Raw genomic sequence first — 13,276 nt, forward strand, 5'->3', positions numbered from 1 at the left:
GTGCAAACTCTCTATTTTGCTGATTTTCACTTGGAATATCAGGATTGCTTTCCCTATAGCAATAGAAAACTGGTAAATGCCATTGCCTGTTGTGTCCTTACCAAAGCACTCTAGTTACCAGCTTTTTATAATTTGGGCCTACTTCCCCAGAACGCAAAAAACCCAATCCAAAACTAGTACAGTTCCATGTGCTTGTATCAGCATGTAACACAGTAAAATAACCACGCTGTAATACTGAAGAGTTAATCCATATGTATGTAATGAGCCCAAGCTGCTCATGAACACCAAACTGACTTTCTTTTACCTGCTATTGCTGCCTTGGTTTCTGAATGCACAGCCATGAGTGCATCACAGACGCTGTCACCAACTAAACCCAAACCATGCAGAAGTAGCTTCAAATCCAGACTGTCCAATACATTTCCATCATTCTCCCCGGGAATGTAAATTTCAATCCCACGATTCCGCATGGCTCTGGATATTTCCCCATGAGCTGGATCCATAGAAAGGAAAAGCCTGTTGGATGTTAGAACAGAATAGTTCAGGTTGGAAGGGATCCACAGTGATCATCTAGTTCAACTGCATTACATTCTTAAGATATAACTTAGGTCCTTAAACTATCACTCCAGAACCACCAAATCTGCTCTTACATAAAGTAAATTAATCTTCATAAAAATGGGGACACTGAAATCTATAAAGCCAGAGACAAGTACTGAATTTAAATGAGAAATCTGTATGAATGGTTATACACTGAAATTAAGACACAGATATTGCTCATGACTTTTTATATCTGAGTTACATCTGTTTTATCATTTGCTCACTTATAAAGAGAAGTTAAGCTATACCTCTGAGCTATAAAGACTTTTAGAAGTCTTAGCAACAGCTTCAGATACATCTGTGCTGTTTAAAAACTGACGCATCTAAACCCCAAATAGTTAATATTATCAGCAGACATCTCTTAGAAGCAAGGAGAAAAATATACTTCTGAGACACAATGGAGTGAAAACAGCTGAAAAGTCAAAATGTTGTTTCCAATTCATAGGAACTAGAGCATATCAGTCCCAACATTCTTTTCATGAATTTACAGAAGGTAGGAATTATACAGAATACTATGCATGTTCTCCTCCCATCTTCCCCAGAGATTAATTCAGGTCTGAGACAACATACTGTCTTGTTTGGGTGGTTTGTTGGGGTTTTTTTAAGTTCTATCACCATAACAAACTCAAATTTACAGATGGATGGAAAAACCTGGAAAGGAAGAGATGTCCTTATACCAGCTTTATACCTGCATATCTAAATACATCACCATCTTTAACACATGTTTCTTTAACTTTATTACAGAGATAGGGAAGTGGTGAAAACCCAAATTGGAAACAGAAAATCAAGGCAGTGGTACACTGCTCTGAAATTTTCAGTGTGATAGTCTGTGCTGCAACAGGGATATAAAGCAAAGCCTCTTAAGCTCTCTCATACACTGATCACAGTGCAGTTTTCTTCCTTGCCAGGCAGACAGTGTCACTATAGCACATGGCAAACTGAACAGCATTCAAAATACAAAAAGACTGGCTCACTGATGAAATTTTTATTCTAAACCTGCTCTTTGGTAAGGAAGGGGGGGGGGAAAGGCAAAAAACCCCCAAAACCAGAAATGCAACGCACCTGAAGTTTGGATGAGGAGCTATTGTAGGAATTGTGCCATCTATCACACCTCTTTCACTCATGGTAAGAACACCTCCTGGTTCAAGTAAAGCATTCAAGCGGTCCAGCACAGAAGGGCTGTATTCAAAAGAAATTCATGTGGTTTTAAAAGGTAACAATCTGATTCCTTTCTGATCTGAAATCAAGATGGTACCAGTCTTAAACAAAAAGCCAAACAGTTAAATACTTTATAAAGTAACAGGAAAACTATCAACTGATAAGCTGTCTAAGAAAGAAGACACTCTTCCAAAAAATCTAAGTTACTGCTCCCATGCATTACTAAATGCAAAATGTTCAGCTGTGAACCATACAGTAAGAGGCAGTCAGTTAGGGAGATCAAAGTATTTACTCACTGCAATAAGGCCACTAAAATCTCTTACTTGCAGAAATTAACGTTATCCATTAGGAGCCAGTCTCCAGACTGCAGGGCCTGAACCAACATCCCATCCACCCACTCGAAAGTGCCATGGCTATTAGAGTCAGCAGTCTGGGCCTGCTGCAGCTTGAAGCGCCGAAACTCTTCTACCAGGTGAGCAAACTCTGAAAAGAAGGACACCTTACATTGAGATTTACATGACTGATGTAGCTTCCTGTTCTATTCAGGAAAAACAGTAATTATTTTGTTCATAAACATATATGTTTCCTACTTTTTAGAGGCACATAATAGCAGAGGCTCCAACTCTTCAAGTAGCCTCCCATGAGCAAAGTCCATCCGAACAGAAGGGGTTTGCAAGCAGAGAGACATATAAACCAGATTGATACTTTTCTCCCTAAAGAGACATTTTTCTCCACCCCTTTCATCCCACTAGATAGTTTAATGGATATTAATGCCTTATGTTATAACAATGATTAAAAATAATAAAAAAAGGAAAAACAACCCATACATTATTCTGCTGACATTCGTAAAGCTCAGCTGGGAAGTGCTTCAGAGTACAAATGCATCAAGAGTATATCAAAGTTCCCTTTCTTACGAATACAAGAGAAGAGTTTGTACTGCATTATATGTTGAGTAGCTCAATACAGGAGAATTTCAGTACTTTAAGTTGCCCACCATACATACCTGCCTTTGAGTAAGAATTTATTTTGTTGTTCAGTCGCTGGACAAGCACAAGTATTCCCTCCAGTTTGCTCACTAAATCAGCTGTAACGCTTCTACCTCCTTCACCCAGAGATTTGGGTTTGTAGTTAAGGATGAAATTGCTCCAGGCACGCAGCACAAGTTCAGCATCATCTGCACAAATTTCTGTCAGGAGAAGACTGTCCCTCACTAGTGTGCTCACTGCAGTCTCCACTTTTTCCAAGAGGCACTGCCATGGCCTATTGATATCAACCTGCAAACAGGCGATTACAGGGTCAGTTTGTGCTGAAGACAGTGGTGTCTAAGGCTCCACTTGCAAACACTTAAGCTCACAGTGGACTTGCCTGTTAGGTAGGAAGGAGAGATATTACCATATCACCAAAACAGCATTTACCTGTTCAAATCCACCCAGGAGCTCAGTTGTGTCCATTGCACTGTTCATTGCCATGATTTTTAGTCGATGGCCAGTGAGATGCGCCAACAGCTCAACAAGACTGGTTTTGCCAACAGCTGCTGGGCCCACCAGGATTACCATCCAGCTCATGTGCACACATTTCATAATGGACTCAAGGGACTGCAGTGAATGATGCAGAACTAAGAGATTTCTGCCAGGATGAGGAATATAGTTGCCACGAGAAAGAACTGAATAACCAATCTGAAAGGGATGAGAGAAACATGGATGACTACTCCAAGAGGCAATTGGGAGCTTAGCTGTGCAAGTTGCTTCCTTCTCTCTCCCCTCACAAAATCTCTTCTAACAGTTTACCTGAACATTATGTGGATTGATGTGAAACTCTCTGGTTCCTGTATACACATCAGCCTCTGGGCCAAAAATGTCTCTAAATACAGAAATAACCTAGAACAGTTAAAAGAGCAAAAAAGAGACTCATCAGTCCAAGTTATCCATTGCTCCAAAGATTTACTTCTAAAGTAGCTTTTCCTCTCAGCCCCCCAGCCATATGATAGTAACTAATACAGTTAAATCACAAGCATCATTTAACTCAAAGTGCAGCCAGCAAACAACATGAGCATGACCTGCCCACAGCAACGCCCTCATTAATGATGGTTTCCTGTGACTTGAAATAGTGTAAGCAAAGTTTCTCTTTAATAAAGTACTGGGGTAGAATTCATTTAATAAATAAGCTCTTTGATACACAGAAAAATGTAACAATATTACAGGGAGGGGGAAGTAATCCCATGGAAAAAATATGCAGTCACATACTGTCACTAACTTCAGTCTTTGACTTGCAGTTTAATACCACTTAAATGCTGTAAAAGTAAACAAAAGCAAAGGATTTCTAGGCAAGAAAGGGAGAAGTAGGTGGCAAACATTATTTAATACAGAATGGCACGAGAATATGTTGTGTTTTGCTCTGTTTAAATCCTTTGTTATCCTACTTGCCTTCATTTACACCAGGTTTCAGCTTTTATTTTAATTAAATCAGTATTTCAAATGGCAAAGGGAGCAGGTATGCATTTCAAACCTAAAAAGCCCAAACAAACCTATTTTTCTTTTGTAAGAGACGATGTCTATGAATGAATTGCAAAGAATCTTCAAATCTACACTTGGATTTCCATAAATATTTCCTGACCACATGAAGAGCAAGGAAGGAGAACACACAGCTCACCTTCTCTTTATCTTCCCTGGTTCTCATTCTTTCTCCATATACCAAAAACACATGCTGGCCTGGATCATAACATCCTTGTGACTGGTCAACAAGCATTAGCTGGCACCAGCGGAAAAGATCACGTAAGTTGAACTCCCACGGCCCTCCTTTCTGTCCCCACTTTTTTTCAGCCATCACTTCTTTGTCAATCTGCAAAAAGAAAAAAAGAAAAGCAGTAGTTAAAAAAATAAGCTTTTATTCCACTTACAAGGTAGTCTTTAAGTATTTTTTTACAAAACGCTACTGAACTGCCTTTGGCACTGCTTACATGACAGATGACAACCAAAAGAGCAGGTTACATTCACTTTGCTGAAGATGTCAGGAACTAAAGCTTGATTTAGTTTGTCTCTCCTCTACCATTTCTCTAACACTCAGCTCAAATTTCCTATTTACTCTTGCACTCATATATGAATATTCAGCAAGATGCCACCACAAGAGACTTTACCTAAATACTATTTTCTCTTAACATTACCACTACTGTGTATATATGTTTTATGCTCTGTGAAAAACAATGCCTCTTCAATTATTAACCAAGCATCTGATTGTCATGGTACAAGAATTCAGGTACTGGGTTTAGTGGTGGTCTTTATTTCTTCTCCATATAGATTCATTCCTCTTTTTTTACCCATGCCTTTCTCTATAAAAATGGTTGGAGATATAACATTCTTTTTTTTTTCCTTATTTTACTACACTTTGCCTACTTCTACACAGAAGAAATTAAAATATATTTACCTTGTTATTGAAAGCAACCATTTTAGCAATAATAGCTTTATCAATAGCAGGAAACAATGTATTCCCAATAAACTCCATATCTTCTGCTGACAGTGAATCAACATACACCTGTAAAATCAAGAGGATTCAGAGTGTTGATACAATGTGAAAACTACAAGACAGGGATCATGGTGTAGTTTAAACCAAACAAATAAGCTTGCCTGTGTAAACCTATTAAGAAAGGACTTGGGCAGACCCTTCCTTCCACCTCCTTGTCTGTATGGATTCTGGCATCCAAAAATCTTGGTCGTCTCATGCTGCACATGAAAATTCATTCCCAATTCTGGAACATAAATCTCAGCTCTGTGGTCAAAGCATGCATTTAGTCCCTCTAAAACAGACTGAGAAGCCAGATTCAACTGAGGAAAAAAAGAAGGATATAATATTAATGCTCCACAAAACATTTTTGCGGTCTCTAGTTTAACAGTCTGGGATATACAGAAGGCAAAATTCAATTTCTTTTCTGTTCTAAAACTATGACACGTTACTACCTCCAGGTAGACTGTTATGACACTGGAGCAACTAGCACTTTTCCTTGTGGATACTTGTTATTTGTGCTGTGGTTTTTTCACTAGGATATCAAAACAATTCTCCATCATAAAATCTGTATGTTCAAGATGTTTTTTCTGAACATTCATTGGTGACATTCATAGTGTTTTCTTTGCTTGTTTTTCAAAAGAAGGCAGACTCGGCTATTTAAATATAGTGGCTGTTTCAAGTGGTACTCTTCTCAATAGATGGGAAAGAGGAGGTATACAAGAGGCTAAAGAATCCCAGATTTTGCTCTCTGTAGTAATTGGAATGTGTATTGCCAAGATGGTAGATCTGTGCCACATATGCTTAAAAGCCCTTGCACATGGTACATGAACAGACCTGTGGCAGGCAGCAGGATAGCACATACAGGCATGATGGAACTCTCCTCCACCTCAATTAAATCAGTACCCAACAGAGTATTAGTCCCATAAAAACACCTTCTATTTTGGTGAAATTATATCCACATAAAAACAAGCATACCAAACTTCTGTCACACTCTTCCCTAAGAACTTTCAAATGTAAATAAAATCTATCCTTGGTTTTCTGCAGCAATTTAGGCTGGGATTCAACTCCTGTTCTCTTGTTTCAAAGTCTAGTCATTGCCTTCCTCTATGGAGTGTGAGTGGGCAAAGTGGGACTTAGTAGAGGGGGATTAATTTTCTCTTATGTGGAATAATCACTTTCCATGTGGCACTACATGGATATAAGCAAAAGCAAGCAGATTTTATCTCAGTCATTGACCCTCAAAGCTATTTATCCTACATGCCAAAAAACCAAGTTTGCTCTTCTAAGATATGCCATTTTATCTGTCCCTTAAACATGCATGAATTTACCTCATCTAATACAATCCAGTGTCCAGCTTTTAATGCAGCCAGTAGTGGTCCATCACGCCAGGCAAATTCTCCTCCCTTCCCACCTTCAACAGGCAAGTCTGTTCCAAATAAGTCTGTCACATCCTTTGGGAGTAAAGAACAGGAAAGGTGAGTTGAGGAATTACAAAACCTCACAAAAGTTCATGAATAACCTTTGTTGACTTTACTCAACATTTTCTCCCTTCCCATGTAGTTACATTTTACGTCTATTTAAAAAATTTCAGTAATTGCAAAATGATAAAAGCTTATCCATTTTAATACTGCAGTGATCAGTTACTATATTTTAAAACAAAAATTTAAATTGGAGCAGAAAAACTAAAAAGCCTTAAAGCAGTTGTCAAGTAACATTGCAAAAGCCAAGAAAACCAAGAGTAGACAAAATACACATGATCTCACTTGGAGAGAACAGAAGTATCTGGGAATTGGCATTCACTCAGAAGAAGGAAAAATTGACATTACAGAGTCAGTGCCAAAGTTAAAAAGAACTGCACTTTTAAAGTTAAGCGAAACTTCTACACTGCCATAAACACCACGTTACAGAGATGGTATTTTATGCTACCGTTTGTTCAGACAGGTTGATTCGAACAAGACAGTTTCCTGAGGCTTTTGCCAGGGCAGCAACTAGACTGGTCTTGCCGACTCCTGGTGATCCCTCCAACAAAATAGGTTTGTTAAGCTGTAGGGCTCTTAACAGTCTTTGTGCATTCACTGCTGTAGTCCCAGCATTTAAAGCATAATCTGTAATGTTGTTCCTCTGGAGAACAGGGCCTAAAACAAAGGAAAGGTAAACCAGAATGTTTATGCTGGAGCTGCTGAGTGTGTCTCAATGAGATCACACTGTCTGTAAACTACAAGCAATGGAGAGATCAAGCTTGTATGCCATTCTCAGACATCAGGCACGTACAGGTTCTGTTTGACAAACAGCTGCATCTCAGCCAATCTTTGCATATTTATGTTGAACTTTGCGAACAGCATAGAAATATACCATTTATTTTGCCATGAAACTTCAACACCTCCTGGTTCATGACCTAAACTAGAGAAAAAAATATTAATCTTCTCCCTGTGCTTCAGACATGAGGATCTAAAACTCAAAAGTAGCTCTTGAAAAACTGACCCTGAAGGACCCAATTCAATCATGTTACAGAATAATGTATTAATCTGTTCCATACACTGCCACTTCTGTAAAGGAAGACTGCTTTAATTAAATTGTGCTTTCTCTTTGATGTTATTGTGGCATAGGGTGGGGAGAGAGTACAGAGCTTGTCTGCCAAATTCCAGAAAGTATAGCTCATTGGGGCATCACTCCCCCAAATCTGTAATACAGCATTGCTCAGGTAGACAAGATATTAATCACCAATTTATCTTAAACATCTTGATACCTGTTTAGTATGTAAAGGATCCAGATTCCTTTTGTGACCTCATCAATAGAGGGGAACTAAGCAATTTGCAAAAAAGCATTACACCTTGTACAACTTCAGACACTACTAACACAATCCATAAATGTCAAAAACGTTCAAACATGAATGATTAATACAGCATTAGGAACACATAGTTCTGTGTACTAAAAACTAACCAGCTGAATTAGAAAGCTCACAGTCATCACTTCTTAGTCCTGTCACTGTATTTTAAGGGTAAAAAGCACTATTCTATTTGCATTAATTTGTCCCATGAGGAACTGAAATGCAGGGGCTAAACAATTTTGCAAAGATTGCAGCAAATTTTTGAGAGCCTACACCAAGGCAGGTCATTAGTCTCCATCCTGTTTAGCTTTGTACTCAGGATCCCTGCTTCCCATGCTTTACACAAGGGCCAGGATAAGCTGAAGCTTTAGTTACTGGAACTTAAAAGGCATTCTGACCATGCAAAAGTGACAGAAAACTACAACTCAAATTTAAAAAGCTTTGTTAAACAAAAAAAGTCTTCAAAAATTAGGCCATTAACCATTAAAATGTCATCAAAGAAAGGAACTAACAGATATATCTTCTTAATAAATGTGATTGAGTTGCAATCTAGACACTTGGGAGGCACAAAAGGCTTTTTTCTAAGGCTTGAGAACAAAAATTCTTCTGTGATGAATCATGTATCCTATTTAAATTTAGTGAATAACAAAGCTACTGAAAACATGAACCACAGAATAAATGTCCACCCACTCCCACAGTCTCTTACCTCTTGGAATAAAAAAGGGGTGAATTCCCATAAAGTTGTCCATCCATACAAACTCTTTTTCCTTTGTTCTGTCATAAATCTTTAGTTCATTCTTCTGATAATCGGTCAGCTCAAAGAATTGACTCATTCTCTCATATAAGAATGTCAGGCATTTTTCACGAGCTAACAAAGCTGTATCAGCTGAGCAGGAAGTTGTACCTGTTATTAGAAAAGTCAAGTAAGTGCGTGCATCACAAACATAACTAGGCACATTCATTTTATGACTAAGAAATTCAATTCCTTCAAAGATGCTGCTTTTGTGCACACAGGTTTATATCTTGTTGTAGTGTTTTTGCTTGCCAATGCTTCCAGTACTATTTACTGCAGACAAATTGTTCTGTGAGCAATGTAATTAAAGACACCTTATTTCCAAATCCCTTTCTTCAACCATCACTATCATCATGACCCTTTGCCATAGGAATTTGGTTTGCAAAAATATTAATACAAACACAGTTTCATATTTCTCTCACTAAATGAGCACTGAAGACTTACCCGATCCTATTCCATCAATATATACCAAACATGCAGCATGGATAAAAGACATCACTGGAGAAATGTGAAGGTGGCTATAACCCTTGGCAGAATCTGACTCATTCTCTACCATGACGTTCATAAAATTAACCCATGACAAGACATCTCTCACACTGAGAATACACTGGCGACCAAACTCTTGATTAGTCAGCCATTCAACAAAGTCCATCATGAGTTCTGCTATGTCTGCCCCTAAAAAGAGAGTAAAATAAATAACAATCAAATAAATAAAAATCAAATAAATGTGTTATAAAATAATTTTATTGGTCACATCCACTACATTGTTGTAAAAAACATCTCTAAAGTAGGTACAGCTGTAATGCACTATGTACTCTATATCTGAACAGAAAAAATAACTGAAGAGTAAGTTCATGCCTATGCTGTCCTTACAGATCCTTTTAAATTCAAGTAACAAGACAGAACCAAATGACTAATACTAACAGAGAGGCTGTTGGCAGAAAGTGAAGTTCCAGTTCTTTGAACACCCTATTTTGAAACCAAGCTGGGACACTGAAGGGCTTGCGATAGTTCAACTACCCTGGATGGTGAAGCAAATACAACCTTGACCTTAATTCTGGCTAGCCACATAGCATACAGTGAGGGAAGAACAAGTCCAAAATACATCATAACTGCCTTCAGAGAGTGATGTAGTTAGAAGAAAATAGGTCACAGTGGTGCAAATTCTGAGAAATAGTTGGCAACCTTCAAACTATTGTCTTAGCAATGTCTGAATACACAGCTGAATATTGTATTTACACAGGAATACCCACCTTCATGGTTTAATGCACCCAGAGACAATCCTGGATGAAGATTGTGTTTTACAATCTGTATCAAATCATCACGGCCATTGCTTTGTGGACACCATATTTCAGTAAATCTATTGCGCAAAGCAGGAGAAAGCTGCAAACAAGCAGAATGACAGAGCAAGTTAAGTCACATTCCATCACACTCAGTGTCTCAGTCAATCAATAGCCTTGTAGCCACTGAACTTGCAAACCATTAATAAACTGAACAAGCTGTATCTTTCCTTCCAATTTTGACAGGGATGCTTTGTAACAAAATCTTGGAGAGAACGCAGGTTTTAAGATTTCTAGTTGTGGCACCAATGCAGGAAATGGCTGAAAGTTCAAAATAATATGGGAAGCAATGGAGCTGCTGTGCAAGCTCCAAAGTTGCATTTCATTCTAGGACACTATGTACCAAACAATGGCTTTGTAATCTCCCTTTGCTTACAGACACAAATTATAGTTCTTTCTTTTAGACCTAGCTTCCAACAGTGCTTAAGAGTTGTGGAGCTTTTGGGAGAAGTTTGTGGGTTTGGGGGTTTTCTTTAAACGGTTTTTAGTTACTTAAAGCTGAAGTTCAGAAACAGGTATTTTTCATTGAATGAGAAGGACCTCTTGGGATGTGATGTTTCTGTTTACTGAGAAAGACTTCTATCAGCATTAGGGAAAAAAATCTACTGTGTAACTTTGTGCTACTCTAGACTCATGTTAAGAGCTGCTTCACAAGCCACAGAATCTGTACTCAAAATATCTTACATATCAAGCCTACTTAGAGTATTGAGAGGCCTGAAGCTTTCTTTGACATTTTGCTAAGTATTGACTATGTCAAAATGCTACTACATGTAATTGATGCAAAACAGATACACCCTAAATCTCCTTCAGAACAATGAAGCAGATGCCTACTAGAAAGCACTGGATGCCCAAATTTTTTCATGGCTCCTCCAAACATTTAGTGACCAATATGATTATGCCTAAGGATTTTTGTGCATATTTTGTAGATTTTTAGAATTATACAGGTTACATGGATTTTGCTGGGTTGCTCACATTTTTAGGTGGTGTTTGGAAATCATTGCACACTTTCTCATGCTTTGCCAAGGACATGGCATTTTGAAGAAACACCTGCAAGATAGCTTGAAGATGAAACAATAGAGAGGGCCCAGAGCCTCTCCAAGGGGCAGTCTCTATTGGTGAGCATCAAGGGAAATCAGTACCCAGGGTTGGCTATAGCTAATATATATATATGCTAATGGCTGGGGGTTATACAAACTAACGTCCCTGATCATGGGTGCACATGCTTCATGGTGGGCACCTACAAGCTTCTAAATAAAGGGTACTTATTTACCTTTCTGCACTAATGTTGTTTTGAGTGCCTTTCTGAAGGAATTTTAGGCATCGAAGACTAGAAAATATGTGCTATACTTTCAGATGTTTAGACATTTACCTCTTTTTTCCCAAAGTCACCTCCCGGGTTCATGGTTGCAAGGATACGAAATTTCTTTCCTGCAACTAGTAGTTCTACTTCATTCTTCTCATCATCTTGACCACCTTTTTCAGCAAGTACCAATGTCTTTTCAGCTTCAAGAACACTACAGAGAAGGTTAAAAAATTGTTTAAGCTTTGTTTCACACTTCAAAAGGTCATTTAAGATGGAAAATTAAATTAATTGGCTTGGTTAAACCTTCATTTACCTGATATAATGTGTAACAGAAGATTAAAATGCGGGATACTACAGCAAGCATTTAATGAAATTGAGGTTTTATGCTACTTTTCGGGTTGTTTTGCTTTTGTTTTGTTTTTGTTTTTGTTCCTGGGATTTGACAAGGCACTTCATTTTCAAGAGCTTACTGACAGGATGAAAATATTAATACTGCAGATGCTAAACACGAGATTTTGTTTTTATTTTCCAACCTGACTCATGATTTGAAGTGTCTTCAGATGCTGTTTAAACTGTTTCAACTGAACTAGGGTTTATGTTCTTAATTTCTGTAACCAGAGACATAAGTTCTTGAATAAAGTAAATCCTTTCATCATTTTATTTTTTTCCATGAAACAGAAACAAATACAGCTATTTGAATGCAGATTAGCAGCACTATAAAGTCAAATGGAAAGTAATGGCATCAATCAAAGCATTCAAAATCAACACAATCAGTGGAGCAACATATGTCAAGTGAATATAAACATATCTGCTTTCCAACAGAAACACCTTTTTATTTTTCCATAAATTAAGACTTTGGCCAGACAAAGCAATTTTGTCTTGTCTTGCCCTACTAGCCTCTACCTCAGCTGTAATAAAAATATCAAAGAGCAAAAATTGCCTAAGTATTACTGTGAGTAAAACTAGCACCGCTGTCAGATGCATGACAATGAGTAAAACAAAGCAAATTGGCACAGAAGCTGAAATATGAAAAAGGCCAGTTACTTGTGTCACTGTCCCTTTTAGCAAGAACTGTACACCTAAGAGAGCAGCTCACCTAGGCCAGGAAACAAATGTGCCTAAAAGAAGCTCAAATTTGTGTAACGAATAGACACAGTAAGGATGCTTAATACTAACACATTTAAGACATACCTGTTAAGTCGCTCTAGTACAGAATCATCAGCTAAAGAAATCTCATCAAGGAGGAAAAAACCCTCCTCTTTCATTGCTAAAACAAGAGGTCCATCACACCACTCAAAGAGTCTAGAACCATCAGATTCCTCCTAAGAAAAGGAAATAAGAAGTCATAATAATTGCTGCTTTTTGCTTCTGGGGTCACACTATCCAAGCTATTACTGATGCAAGACAAACCTGGTCTTTCGCCCTCTGCCTGACGGGTCGCAGCCCTCCCAGGAAGTCTGACGTCTCCATATGCAAGTGGCAATTCACTGAATAAAGCTTCTGATTTGCTAATGATGCAAAGATCTGACAAATGGTAGTTTTACCACACCTGTAACAAATTAATTTCATTGAAAGGGATGAAGTAAAAAAAAAACCAACACACCACCAATAAAAACACACCAATCAGCTCACTTTGGACAGGATTCATATTTTCATTTAAGACCTATGAGGTAAAGGCCCAGCATGCAAATTTCCTTCTGTTCTTTTTCTTGAAAAAAATATATGTGAAGTGAAGTCATTTTTGGCACAACTGTTGCTGGCTT

General features: G+C 38.0%; 1 protein-coding gene across 1 annotated transcript in view; it reads right to left on the reverse strand.

Annotated features, from left to right (window-relative positions):
- Positions 1 to 13,276, reverse strand: part of MDN1 (midasin AAA ATPase 1) — a 93,058-nt gene that overhangs the window by 49,737 nt on the left and 30,045 nt on the right. The window contains exons 30-46 of the mRNA XM_071548754.1: positions 12,924 to 13,062; positions 12,705 to 12,835; positions 11,580 to 11,724; positions 10,124 to 10,253; positions 9,315 to 9,545; positions 8,784 to 8,981; positions 7,177 to 7,385; positions 6,579 to 6,701; positions 5,373 to 5,570; positions 5,173 to 5,280; positions 4,402 to 4,590; positions 3,540 to 3,629; positions 3,168 to 3,428; positions 2,756 to 3,026; positions 2,076 to 2,235; positions 1,657 to 1,773; positions 305 to 513 (exon numbers count right to left, since the gene is read on the reverse strand). Coding sequence (XP_071404855.1) covers positions 305 to 513; positions 1,657 to 1,773; positions 2,076 to 2,235; positions 2,756 to 3,026; positions 3,168 to 3,428; positions 3,540 to 3,629; positions 4,402 to 4,590; positions 5,173 to 5,280; positions 5,373 to 5,570; positions 6,579 to 6,701; positions 7,177 to 7,385; positions 8,784 to 8,981; positions 9,315 to 9,545; positions 10,124 to 10,253; positions 11,580 to 11,724; positions 12,705 to 12,835; positions 12,924 to 13,062 — 2,909 coding nt within the window. The remainder of the gene's footprint in view (positions 1 to 304; positions 514 to 1,656; positions 1,774 to 2,075; positions 2,236 to 2,755; positions 3,027 to 3,167; positions 3,429 to 3,539; positions 3,630 to 4,401; positions 4,591 to 5,172; positions 5,281 to 5,372; positions 5,571 to 6,578; positions 6,702 to 7,176; positions 7,386 to 8,783; positions 8,982 to 9,314; positions 9,546 to 10,123; positions 10,254 to 11,579; positions 11,725 to 12,704; positions 12,836 to 12,923; positions 13,063 to 13,276) is intronic.

The sequence above is a fragment of the Pithys albifrons genome, chromosome 2 (assembly GCF_047495875.1).
Source record: "Pithys albifrons albifrons isolate INPA30051 chromosome 2, PitAlb_v1, whole genome shotgun sequence".
Lineage (NCBI taxonomy): Eukaryota > Metazoa > Chordata > Aves > Passeriformes > Thamnophilidae > Pithys > Pithys albifrons.